Consider the following 13,472-nt stretch of genomic DNA (forward strand, 5'->3'; position numbering starts at 1 on the left):
TACGATACACGCAGATTAAGTTTAATATAAAAACATACTCCAGACCCAAATTCCCTGAACACAGCTAGAGATACACATTCAATAGGACTTCTGTAAACCTAAGCACACAGGCTCCATATGTAACAAAGATATTCTTTTCTTCTATTCCCCTTTTTTAAAAAAAACCCACAAAACCCTTCAAGCAATCCTCACCCTCTACTGGTTCTGTCCTTTGGTATCTTTTATCCCCAACCCATCTTGTTTTCCTCTGAACCTTTTTCCTTATGCTTGGAGCGAGGAAAAGGGGCATGCAGTTTTGCAACAGGTACAGTGTATGCACTTTCTTTTTCCATCTCATTTTGTTCTTATTTTCCTCTTGGAAACAGGAAGGAAACATTTTTTTAAATTTTTTCCCCTAAAAATTCATTTCCATCCTTAAGAGGATTTTTGGAATCAAAACATAAGGCAATTCAGCACAAGAGTCCCCTTGGATCACGCGCTCCGATCAGCACAGGTGTAAAGGACGGCTCATCCGTTTTGCGTGGGCTGGGTGCCTCCCGATTTTGGGAGTGGCTCGTCCGTCTCTGCGAACCGAGGAGCGAGTCCTCCCCCCCCTTTCCAGGCGGGCTGAATTCTAAAATGGCGGTCGCTAGAATCAAGAGGGTCAGCACCAGGCGTTTGGCACAGTGCAGCCAGATGGATGTTCCCACTATCCCTAAAACGGACAATTCAGTCTGATTTTGAGAGTTTACGCCTCACGTGGCGTGGAGGCTCCCAATTGTCGCTGTCATCCGTTTCATCTTCATCTTCATCGTCATCTTCATCACCCTGGTCCTCCAACGGCTCTTCTTCTTCCTCCTGTTCCTCAAACAACTCAAGGCCTAATTCATCTCTTCTCTGCTTATCCGCAAACCACTCTCTCACCTGCTCATACCCCATGTGCGATTTGGCAACGAGCTCATCAAGGTCCTGTTCATTGAGAAATTTGTGTTTTAGGTAATAATCCTTAAGGATGGCTTTTCCAGTTTTAAACTTGATGACGGGCGTTCTGTCCCAGTGTTTAACCCTCTTACTGGCCCTTGGCCGCCCACGAGGCCTCCCCCTCCCCCTCCCCTTTGGTCTTCCTCTTCCTCTTCTTCTAGAATGGCCTTGGCCATTCATGCTACTAGCCTTGGCCCCCTGGTAGTAATAGTACCATTTCAAGCCGCCATTTTTCCAAGCGTATCTAGTATCTCCAAACCAACTAACAATCTCTGACCGAGGAAGTCCAGTTTCTTCTGCCAACTTGTCATATTCCTCTCCTGATGGCCACTGAGTCCGGACGAACGACATTTTCAGCATATGTAACTGTTCAGGTGATTTTTTACCCAGTTTCCCTGGTTTCTGTACTCCAGCTCCTTCTCCCCCCAAGGATTCTGCAACGGATGTTTCCTTCAGGTTCCCCGTATTATTTTCACCGACTTCCTCATTCTCCTCATGTAGAGCACTGGACTTTTTCTGTTCTGCAAACCAGGCATCAATCTCTCGCCTGGTCAACTTTGTTTCCAACCTTATCCTATTGAGTTCATCATCTGTAAGGACGGGATTGTTGCTGAAACTATCTTGGAGGATCTTGAGTTGCTCAGCTGTCTTCTCTTTGAATTTCTGAGGGCTAAAATCAGAGGCACTCCATGAGTGTTTCTGCTGGGCCTGCATCGGGGGGTCGTTTGTTTCATCACTTGAATCAATGATAATAGTGCAAGAATCGTTGTTGAGATGATTATAATGGTTGTGCTTTGAGTTCCTCTGATTATATCGGGTGTCGCTGAACCACTTCTTGATCTCTCCTTTAGTCAGGCCTGTACTTTTCATGAGTCTCACGATCTCCGAATCAAGAGGAAAGTGACTCTTAAGATAGCTGATCTTTAATTCTGTCAGCTGTTCCTTGGTTTTCTTTGTACGGCCCCCAACCGTGTCCACATTGGCAGCGGCCGCCACCACCTCCGATTTGGTGAGCTGAGGAGCCGGGATCGCAGCAATCTGCTTGGTTTCAGTTGCCGGCTGAGTGGCTTGAACTTGTGCTTTCTGCAGCTGGGTTTGATTTGGGACTCCTGCCACGGCCAAAGCGATGGGGGCTGTCACTGGAAGTGCGCTGGCACCTGTGACCTGCGTAAGGACAAGGCCCGGCTGGCCAACTATTTGACAGGTCTGCAAAATGGAAGGCAGGCCGTTGCTAGCTGCCGAAATGTGTGCCGGAATCACAGTAATGGTCTGAGGGACCGTATGCACAGTGCCATTGAATTGCTTCCTCCTGGCTTCTTCTACCTCCTCTGGGGTCCAGCTGACCCCATGTTTCAGGCGCTGGGCAGAGAACCAGATTTTGATCTGTTCCTCAGTATATTTCGCTTGAGTCGCTAGAAGTGCAATTTCTGACACGGTCGGGTAAGGAAACTTGTTGTAGGTGTTCAGCAAAAGAGGGTTGTTATCCAGAGCAGTATTGTAGGTTGGAATGCTATTAATGGGAATCAAGACTTTAGAAATCAAGCTGGAGTTTGGCGGTGATGCGATCGTAGTAATCACTTGGGTCGGCTGAATCACTGTTGTTGGATTCACCACTGTGCCGACTGTTTCCGCAGCTGGTGTTTTATTTGCATTGCATTCAGACACTGCAGATGCTGGTTTTTCTGTTACTTCCTCACACTCTGGGTCCGTTTCAGCGTCGTTTTCTTCCGCAGGACCGTCCTCGGCCGCGTTGTGGAAAACAGCGATTCGCTTTGTTTCGTTCTTATTCTTCATCATTTTCATAATGGGGGTTTTGCTTATGGAGATGCTCGACAGAGGGCCCTCAGGCCCTTCCATTTCTTCCGCTTTCTCCTCCTGTACAAAACTTCCGTCGAAAGTGAGATCGTTCACCGTCTGCTCAAAGATGGTCTGGTTGTTTCGCTTCACCATGGTCAGTTTAAAATTGTCCTCTCCAGGGTGGTACTTGGTGTTGTGCTCCGAGAGAGCATCGTACCTCTTGGTAACAAACTTGCATTCCAGGCAAATGTAGGAGGAGCTTAATACAATATGTGGATGCTCGGAATCCACGTGGAAAGTAAACATGTTGAGATCGGTAGTCTGAAATGTGCAGTATTTGCATTCATAGCCACCTTCAATTTTTTTATCCAGCTGATTGTCCGAGTCCCCATTTTCCCGAGAATCCTCATCACTTGACAGGCTTCCCGCAGGCGTATTGGCAGGTGGCAGGTCTGCAAAATGTTCTTCAATGTCAGAGAGAGCTTCGACCTCTGGCTCCATCTCTCGTGCTAGGACCATGCAGGGTGTCGTGGATTTTCGCTTACTTGCCATTCTGTTGCGGTGAAAACACAAGAAGACACGGATCCTAAACCTTCTACTTTTCTGGAGGCTTGAATTACTTCCAAATCTACATCAATGCAGAGTGTTTAGTCCACCAGCAGCGTTCTCATAGTGCAACTTGGGAAAACAGTCACTTGCAACCCAACGGATAAAAGCAGCAGCAGCAGCAACTTCTTAACATCTGCACCCGCCACCTGTATTTGAAAAGAAAAGGAAAGGGTTTAAAGGATTTGCTTCCATTGCATGAAGTCAAATGCCTTTGTATATCCTGAGTGGCATATATTACACTGGGCCATTTCAATTGCAAAGAGGATTATAGCCTTCCCAAAATGGAGGCACTTCACAAGCGAAATGTAGCTCATCAACCATGCACTTGAAGCTCACTGGGGTCTTAATAAGCATCCTCCCCATTACTTTGACCTAGATGAGGGGTGGGCAACTGTGTTTCTAGCCTGCAACTCTCATAATCCCTCACCACTGAGATGCTAGTTAATGCTGCTAGGAGATATACATCAGAAACACCACAACTGCCCACCCCAAGCTGGAGCAACGGACATGACAAATGCTGTGGTTTCTGGACTGTATCCTCCATGGTGGGACAAAATCTCTATAGGGCTAGAATAAAATCCCGTGCTTCAAAGACATCAATCACATAGACTGGGAAAAAGGGATTCCCATAGAAATGAACCACTGGAAGCTCCCCTCTTTTATCAGATCTGTTGACTGTAATAAAGGAATTGAATTGCCCTCTACCAGGCCAGACTATCAGCAACTGCCTAGTGTCTCCTACAAAGAATATTTTCTTATCACCTGCTACCTGATCTTTTTAAACTGTAGACACTAAAGACTGAAGCTGAGACCTTCTGAATGCAAGATTTGTATGCTACCCATAAGCTATGGTCTTCTCCTTCAAGCAGAGGTGGGCAACCTGTGGATGTCCAGATGCTCTTGAACTGCAACTCACGTCAGTATCACAAAGCAGTTAATATACCAATAACATAAACACACTCCTACTAGTCACAATTTCTTCTTATGTAGCAGGGGCTTCCAATTACTTTTAGTCTGCAGCCATTTGTTATTATTAGGCACCATTTATTGGTGTCATTTTCACCTGCAGATGCTTTTGTACTGCTGTGTGTGAAACTAAGCTTTAACTTTTAAAATTTGGAATAGGAGAATAGTAAGCCATTTCTGAGTACTCTCTACCCAGAAAACCCTTAAAAAGGCCACATGTCAGAATTGCCTTGATGGCATCCGATTATTATTTGAAGAAGGACTAGATAGAAGTGATTTGCTATGTTGCTGGAAAACATAAATAAATCTGTCACCTTCATAGCTATACTGTATTCTTGCTAGTGACAGCAATCTCTGCAGACAAAACTGCTCTCTTCCCATATATAAATGTAGCAACTCAAAAGATCAACAGATTAAAAGGCAAGAATAATCATGCCTAGATCTTAAGGCCTGCACAATGAATCACCAGCATTTTATGAAAATATGATGTAAATCTCATCCATTCAAAAACAGGGAGCTATTTCTGTCCAGTTAACAGACAGCTGATTTCTTTTGACAATGCCATTTATCATTTTTTTCACACAAAAATATGTGTCAAGCAGCCTGTGATTCAGTATAGAACTTAATTAAGAGTCCACACCTGTCTTTGCTCTATGTGGTTTCTTTATTGTATTAATATCATTATATTAAGTGGTATGTATAAACATGTACTCTTTTTTCAGACAATAAGTGCTTGTAGGAAGCCTCATTCCTGGTTCAACTCCATACCTTTTTCAGGGAATTCTAACATTTCAAATTACTTTCTTTAAAATAGAACAATCTTAATTCATTTGAAAGGCATTTAAAAATAAACCGAGTCATGGGTCTTATGTCCTATCTTACACAGCCTGGGTAACTTGAAAGACCTTTTTCTAATGTACTTGTGGATGGCAGAGTTCTGAATAATACCAGAGGCCATGCTGGGTGTGGGAATTACAGCCCAAAAGAGAGACACAGATTTTCCCAAGCTTTTTTTGAAGAGAAAACCTTGAGGTCATTCCTAGGAACCTGCCTTACACCAAGTCAATTTCTAGTCTTGTCTAATCTAACTGGAAGCTTCCCTCCAGAATCTCAAGCAGGGAAAAATGTTAGTCCAACCTTCTTAGTAAGACCAGGGATGAATTTGAGACCTGCAGCATCTTACATTTATAATGTTACTGAGCTATGGTTTTATTCTGGCAGAACGAAAGTTTAAAGTGGTGCCAAAACTGTATTCATCTGGACCTGTAATGTGGAACATAAATTATTCCAACACTTTTTCCTTGTTTAATTTATTTTTCATAGATATTGCCCCCTGCCCCCAAATTACACTGTTCAAAATGTTTCAGACATCCATTAGAAAGGTACTTAATGTAGTTTTGAATAAGATACATTTCAAGTTAACACTAAACTAAGCCATATCCAGGTAATTCTGCCAATGAAAATGAACCTGGAATGAGAGAGTGTTAATTCTACTGGGAGTAAATGAAGGGGCAAGCACAACAGTTTGCTGACCATGCTAGAGGCAATAAATCATCCAGGATTCATACGACACAGGTCCTTTTAGCCTCGGAAGTGCTTAGTCCTTGCCCTATGGACAAGCTCGACCTGAAAAAGAAATCTTGCCTGCCTACAAGACAATAAATCATTGACTGTGGGCTTCCTTAGACAGCACAACAGACAGATCAGGTAGGACATCTCTGTTATAGTAGCAATTAGTGACCTTTCCAATCCATACTGGTGCAATCCTGTTGTTCAAAAGGTAAGTCCTGAGTTAATTATATTTGTTTTATTAAGAAAACAAGATAGTTCTATTAAAGTACAGTTGCAGCTTTAAAAGCATAAAGCATATACATATCCAAACAGTTACTATTATTAAATAAGCTTACTATTCTTAGGTTAAAATAGTAACAACTAAAAAACTATGCTAAGTAATCATCTTGATCAACATTCTACATATCATAATACTAGAAAAGCTGGGCGAATCTCTCTCTCCCTTTCTTTCTCTTTTTAAAAGACAAACCTCTCTCTTCTTCCATCAATCTGTCACATATATGAAACAACCATTTTTCTACTTGTCTCTAGACCACCTTCTTTCTGACACTTTCAAGCTGTTAACCAATTAGGATTGTGAGGCCGTAAGAAAGTTCACCGCCCCTATTTCACATGAGATCCTGCAGGTGGTTATCTCATCCCAATTAAGAGGAATGTGGTGTTTGGTCTTCCTCTGATCTTCTCAAACCTTGTTCCTTATCTTGGTGCAAGGCAGAGCAAACTTGAAATACAATCCCATGAGAACACTCAGTGGCTTAAATCCAAACTACACAGAAAACCTAACAGATGACAGCTTTGTATAACTACAAGTCCCATATGCCTTCTAATTCCTTACAGATAGTGGTGTGATTTCTGAGATCTGCAACTGCTTATAGTACTGCGTGAAATGTATTGATATTGTTCCCAAAGCCCCAATGACTACAGGGCCCACTAAAGTGTGTTTCTTCCAGAGGTGAGATGTTTTGATTGCCAGGTCTCTGTACTTTGTTAGTTTTTCAATTCTTTATTTTCAACTCTGACATCCCCTGGAATTACAATGTCAATGATCCGGACATTTCTTCATTCTTTTACTACTATCTCTGGTGTGTTATGTTCAACGTGTCTGTCTGTTTGAATTATTATTATTATTATTATTATTATTATTATTATTATTATTATTATTATTATTATTATTATTATTATTATTATTATTATTATTATTATTATTATTATTATTATTATTATTATTATTATTATTATTATTATACCCAGCATAGTCAATCAAAATTGTAAAAACATTGACTGGCATTATATAACAAATATTCTTATTCCTATTCCTCTCATCATCATTTTGCTGTTGGGAAACCGAATAGGCTTTCTGGGAATCATAGCAGGGATGAAAGAAGCACTGTGTTTGTGTTAAGGGAGGAATCTGAGGCAGAAGAAAGAGAAAGAGAAGATCCATTATGAGAGACAGATGAAAATTCAAGAGGAACTATTCTAAAGAACGGACTGACAGAGGAAGGAAAGAAGGCATGAGTCAGAAGGGGGAAATTGAGAGGTTTAAGCAAAAGGCAGTAGTGTTGGTCAGAGAAGAGGTCAAGAAAAGCAGAATAAAAGTTAAAGACTGGGGAAGTTACTTGCTTGCAATATAATTTCCAAAATTCTTCATCCTAAGCTTTGAAATTCTGAGAGCTGTTCTTGGAAACAGTCTTAAAAAAGGAAGCCAAACTGTGGGACTGACTCAAATGTTTTGAGGCACAGAGTGCTGAAGGACCAAAGTGAGGCTGGGGGCAGGTGGACAGGGAAGGCTGAGGAGAAGACAACGACAACGGTCAAGGTGAGAAGCAGCAACAGTCTTAGCTAACTGGGCAGTTAAGACTAACGAACATCAAAAGGCAAACCAGGCACAGTACAAAAGTACCTATCACCGTGGGCAGGTGTGTTCCTCCAGAGGTGCTGCATTTATGATCTCATTTTGGGTCCCCTCAGAGACTCCAGATCTTCATAGCCCTCAGTTCTTGGAGGCAGAAGGAGGAACATCATGTATATCACACAGTGACTGCAGGCGTTGCAGAAAACATTCTGGGAAAAAAAAGCAAAACCACAGGCACTCATAATAGAAATATTCCCACAGACTATTTTTGCATCCAGCTTTGAAGCCCAAAAGTGAGGGACCCACTTTCACTCTTGCAAAGGGCTGTGGCCTCCTCAGAAAAGTTATGAGGGAGGAGAGTGAAAAGTGAGGGGTACCAGCTCCGACACCTGGCAGGGGAGAGGCCAAAAGATTCATAGTTTACTGCACTTTGAGGCAGCATCTTTTCTTCTGCATCCCATTCCCTAAAGAAGTCAAGTTGCCAGCTGCCAAGTTCCTCACCTCAGGGGTAGTTTTGTACTCAGTTCCAGAACTGTCAGGCAATTCACAGAACAAGCGTGCCTCAGGGATCCTTAAGGATCTTAATACACTACCTATAATACTTTACAGCTTTCAATACACTTTGTCCCGTGGATTGAGACAAAAGGGGATCATTTGAGACAACATGCGTTGAGACAAAAGGGAATCAATGTTCCAATTGTTTCTCAACCATGATGTCATTAGAGATCTGGGCAAATTACTCAACCCAAATTAAGCTTGTTGTTATTAAAATAACTAAATTAATTGCTGGTGCCTCGCCTTTGGAGGAAAGGTACCACACAATTGTGACAAATTTTAATCCAGGCCACAGTTTCTAGCTCATACCTCCCCACCCCATGCAACATACACCCCCCTTAAAAAACTGCACCCCCTTTCAATCTACTTTGTAGGGTACGTACAAAATGGAGACAATAGCTCATGTATAGCTCAGTGACGGCAGATAGGAACTTTTTAGGGCTGTTATCTGTACCATTTCGGAAAGATAAAATAATTTTGCAGTACCCTTTTGCATAAGACAGAGGGAAACAAAATAACAACCAAAAAGGGTGTGTGTGTATGTTCAGGATCATAACACTTGTTTTTAAGTGAAGATCTTCCTCTATATCAGGGCCTAAATTTTAGCTGCTAACTCTTCTTGTTTTATAGTTTCTAGAATCCTCTCCAATCCTCCCAAGGAGGGAACACAACCTGCATCCATCAAACAATGAAAGCAATGAGCAGGGACGGGAAAGCTGAGACCTAACTGCCTCTTTTCCACCTCCAAAATTAGGTCTAAATTTGCGACTGGAGATCAAGGCTTCAATATGTCTTTTCTGGGGATGGGAGTTCGCCCTCTCGCCGTTTTCCTCGCCAGCTCTCCCCACAAACAGCACAAAGGAGCGGGTGGGGGGGGCACGGATAAGGGGGTTGCCCCCCCTTCCGCACCCCACAAACCCCTTTAAGAGTCGAGGGAGGAGAGGATACAACCAATTTCCCCCCTCCAAAAAAAAAAAAAAAAATCAGATCCATGGCTGCCAGTGCTCAATGGGAGGAGAAATGTTTGCTCCTGCGGGTTCTCACTGACACACATATATATGTAGTTTTCCTCCTTAATCCGGTGGACCACTTCACGCCTCCCGGGAAGCGCTCATTGTCTGCTGATCCCAACACCAAAGTTGCTGTTTCATTTGTTTTTAAATAAATCCCTACCTTGCAAATGCCTCCAGGCTGCTTCCCAGCCCTCTCTCCTTCTTCTGCCTGTTCAGTGCAAGTCCGCCATCTTGCATTAAAAAAAAAAATCCTACTGCACTTTTGGGGTGGGGGGGTGGGAGGAGGGGGGTAGTGATGCTTTGTGAACTTTGAACTAGAAACCACCAGCACTTTGGGGTGGAGTGTGTGTGTGGGGGGGAAACCCCATCTCTCCCACCCACTTCGGGTCGATCCGTGGGACAATCGGGGGGGGGGATGGATTCAATCCATCATCTTCCACTTCCTCCCCCCCCCCTCCGCCTCGAACTCAATGGAGATTATTTTTAAGCGGGCGGGGCGGAGGACGGCGACAACACATTGCCTCCCCCTCCCGACAACACACAAGAGAAAGAAGGCGGAACGGACGAGGGGGCGCGCGGGGGCGGGCGGGGCCAAAAGGCTCGCCTCCCTCCCCTTCCCCAAGAGTGTGAGAAAGCCAGGCGGTGGGTGGGGTCGCCGCCCCAATGGGAGGCGGCGGACCCAACAGAAAGCAAGCGCCTCATTGGCCCCAGGGAGATTTCACGCTGGCCAGAGGGGGCGGATAGTTGGGGGAGGGGGAGGGGATCTGGTGATTGTCACACGGGGGGGGGGGAAATGCCTGTTAGAGCCCTTCGAGCGGTTCTATCTCTTTCTCTCTGCGGAAAGAGGACATAGATAGGAGAGCACTTTTCAAATCTTTGGAAAGGCTGCCCTACAGAGGAGGGGTGGGTGGGCAGGATCTCTTCCCGATCATCCCAAGGGCTCAAGGTTCTTGGAAAGCCAGGTTTTGGGTGGATTTCAGGGGGAAAACTTCCTGTTACGAGCAGTACAGACAGTGGAATCAGCGACCTACCTTGAGAGGTAGTAAGTGCTCCCAAGGGTGGAGGCATTCAAGGGGAATTTAGATAAGGACCTGGCAGATCTTTGCTTTGGATTCCTGCATTGAGGGGGGGGGTTGTGTTTTCCCCCCTTCCTCCAAAAAGGGAGGGGAAGCAGTATAACTGAGTGAACAGCTGGGGTTTTTTAAAAATGGATTGTCCTACCTTACTGCATTGAATATGCGTTGCCTACGTTTTTGGTATTGTATTGCTTGATTCTTCGTCTAGTCAATCGTTACTAACTTAAATCCTGTCTTTTAATTGTTGTAAGATGCCCTGGGTCCTTTTTAAAAACAAGGGGAAAGGTAGGTTATGGTTAAAGTATGGCTAAAGATATTTTAAATGAACTGTTTTCTGAAGAATGCAGCTACAGTAGTAATAAATATTTTTCAAAACACTGCAATGGAAACAAATTATTTTTAAAAGCAATCTTCCAAACTCTGAGCAAGGTTCAGTAGGTAGTTTCAGTTAAGGGCAAGCCTGTCTGGATAGCAAGGGCACCGACTTCTTTAGCCTGTATCCCTAAGCTCACATCCTGATCAGTTTTCTTGGCAATGAGAAAAGCTCACCCCCTGTGCTCATTGGTATACAGGGTCCAATACCTTCTGCAGTGGAGATTATTTTAAGTGTCACAGGCTAGCCTTTTGTGAAATTCTGTCTTTAAGCATTAACTTGCCTTGGTAAGGAGGGAGAGCATTTTCCCAGGTACCCCTTAAGTGCTGTTTCTCCACAGTGGCTTGTGGTCTTGCCTGTGAACCAGGATACCTTCATAGGACCATCATGGCATCAGACATAACCTTTGAGGAATTTTTATCACCTTTTAAATCCATCTACATACACTGTATCCACAATCATGTAGCAGCAAATCCCATTAATATTTTGCCTCAACAATAAAAATAAACCTTCCAAGTCTATCCTGATTCTCCTCCTGGCAGTGAACTCAAACTCTTAACGTTTTAAAAGGGATGAACCAATATCTGCTTTCTTCATATCATTTCTGGGCTGAAACCTTGCCTGGCACAGTCACGCTAGAGTAAGCCCACTAAAACACTGGTGACTTTGTGAGTCAACTGCATAGGTTTCATTGATTCAAATGGGCCTAATCGAACTACAGTACTTTTTTTAGCAAATTGCCACAACTAGAGTAGCCCCTTTTGAATTGATGGAATTTTGGAGTTGACTTTCCAAACCTCTACAGATATAATAGACCTATGACTTGCTACACTAAGTACAGTAAGTAATACTACAAGTGTGGTAACCTTTTCAGAGCTTGGAAAATTAATTAAATATGCCACATATATTATTGCATAGCCCTCCAATGTAACTTGTTATTGTTACATTCCAAGGAATGTGACCTATCACATTATGTGCCAGGCCCTTTTTTGGTGGGATGGGAACCAGTTGGCAAGCCATTGGCACAAAGCCTGAAAAATTCTGCTTCTTAAAAATCACCTTTTTTTTTTTTTAAAAAAGGAGGTAATTAGAAGATTGTTTTATGGCAAAAAAAAAAAAAAAAAAAAACAGGCAAGGTCCTACTTGTTACATTACTTTTGAATGTTGGTTATGCTGCCCTGCTTAAAAAAGGTAACCTATTGCATCCAGTTAAGTTGCTTCCAAGCTCCAAGCCTTTCCACCCAGTGAAGATGTTTCTGCTTGTGGAACACACACATAATAGCTACATGGGTTCCCACTTAATTCCATTGAAACTGCTTTATACGTGGGAGTTGAAAGCAGGATACTTGAGGCAATATAATAATTCCATCTGACGGTTCATTCAAAGAGACAATCATCACAGGATGTTGCAGTCATATTCAGTAATAAACACGCACGAGCAAACCCACAGTACAGGCGGCTAGATTTCTTTAGCCTCTGGTAACCCCGTGGACAGAACATTCCCACATGGGTATGCTTATTAGCCCAGAGGATGCTCTAAGCAGTTAGAGCACACAGACACCCCCCCCCAAACCGGTCTGCGGTTCATTAAAGGCTGGGGACCACTGAATTAGAGGATTAGAAGTTCTAGCTGAGTGGCAGTAATTCTCCAGAATTTAGGCAGAACTATCCCTAAATCTACCTGGATATTCTGCAGGACAGTTTCTATAAACGGTACATTTGCTGGAGGAAAGATGAAATATATACAGTGGTGCCTCAATTTACAAACTTAATCCGTTCCGGAAGATGGTCATAACTTGAAATGGCTGTAAGTTGAAGCACCGGCCGCAAGTTGAAGCAAAATTTGGCGGCTGGAGCTGGTCATAACTCGAAATGGTCATAAGTTGGGACGTTCATAAGTCATACCTGTCTTGTGTCAGAGAAGGCAACTTGTAGTCCTCTGGATGTAGACTACAATTCTCATGACCCCTCACCTTTGGCAATGGTGCTACTTGCTGGTAGAAGTGGCACTTCCAAAAAACATCTAGGGGGCCACAAGTTGGACATCCTTGCCTTATATGCATCAAACTATGACATTTATTGCAAGAATATACTACAGAATTTACTGCAAGATGCTTTGGGCTTCCTTTATAAGGCAAAAGCAGAATACAGTGGTGCCTCACAAGACAAATGCCTTGCAGGATGAAAAACTCGCAAGACGAGTGGTTTTGGCGATGGGGTTGATGACTCGCAAGATGAATGTTCCTATGGCCTTGCTTCCCAAGACAAATGTTTTCCATTTTTTTGTTCCTGCCTCATGTTTGCTGATTTTTAAATGTTTTTCTAAGATGTTTAAAAAGATTTCTGATTAAAATTTTTTGAAATCATCTGCACAATATGTATGGCCTAAAAGAGCACTTAATAAATTCTTTGTAAACCAAATTTGACTTTGTTCTGACTTTTTTTTTTGCCCATAGGAACACATTAATTAGATTTCAATGCATTCCTATGGGAAAACGCATTTCACAAGACAATTTTTTCACAAGACATTAACCGCAGAACGAATTAAATTTGTCTTGCGAGGCACCACTGTACTGAAATTGATTAGAAGTTGCTACACTATGAGATAGTGGATGCCATCTAGACCAGTGGTTCCCAACATTGGGTCCCCAGATGTTCTTGGACAATTCCCAGAAACCCTGGCCAGCACAGCTAGT

At 43.1% G+C, this 13,472-nt stretch overlaps 1 protein-coding gene across 2 annotated transcripts; it reads right to left on the reverse strand.

The window, feature by feature from the left end:
• ZHX1 (zinc fingers and homeoboxes 1) lies at positions 1-9,782 on the reverse strand. Of its 2 annotated transcripts, none has more exons than XM_020796554.3 (3): positions 9,488-9,782; positions 7,808-7,968; positions 1-3,512 (listed from the first exon to the last, which is right to left on the reverse strand). In XM_020796554.3, the coding sequence occupies exon 3, from the start codon at positions 3,307-3,309 to the stop codon at positions 709-711; it is 2,601 nt and encodes an 866-aa protein (XP_020652213.3). In that variant the 5' UTR covers positions 3,310-3,512; positions 7,808-7,968; positions 9,488-9,782; the 3' UTR covers positions 1-708. The 2 variants fall into 2 exon arrangements, with proteins under 2 accessions (XP_020652213.3, XP_078247750.1); XM_078391624.1 differs by having other exon boundaries at positions 7,815-7,968; positions 9,488-9,721.
• Between the last annotated feature and the right edge of the window lie 3,690 nt (positions 9,783-13,472).

This window comes from Pogona vitticeps, chromosome 4 (assembly GCF_051106095.1).
Source record: "Pogona vitticeps strain Pit_001003342236 chromosome 4, PviZW2.1, whole genome shotgun sequence".
NCBI classification, from domain to species: Eukaryota; Metazoa; Chordata; class Lepidosauria; order Squamata; family Agamidae; genus Pogona; species Pogona vitticeps.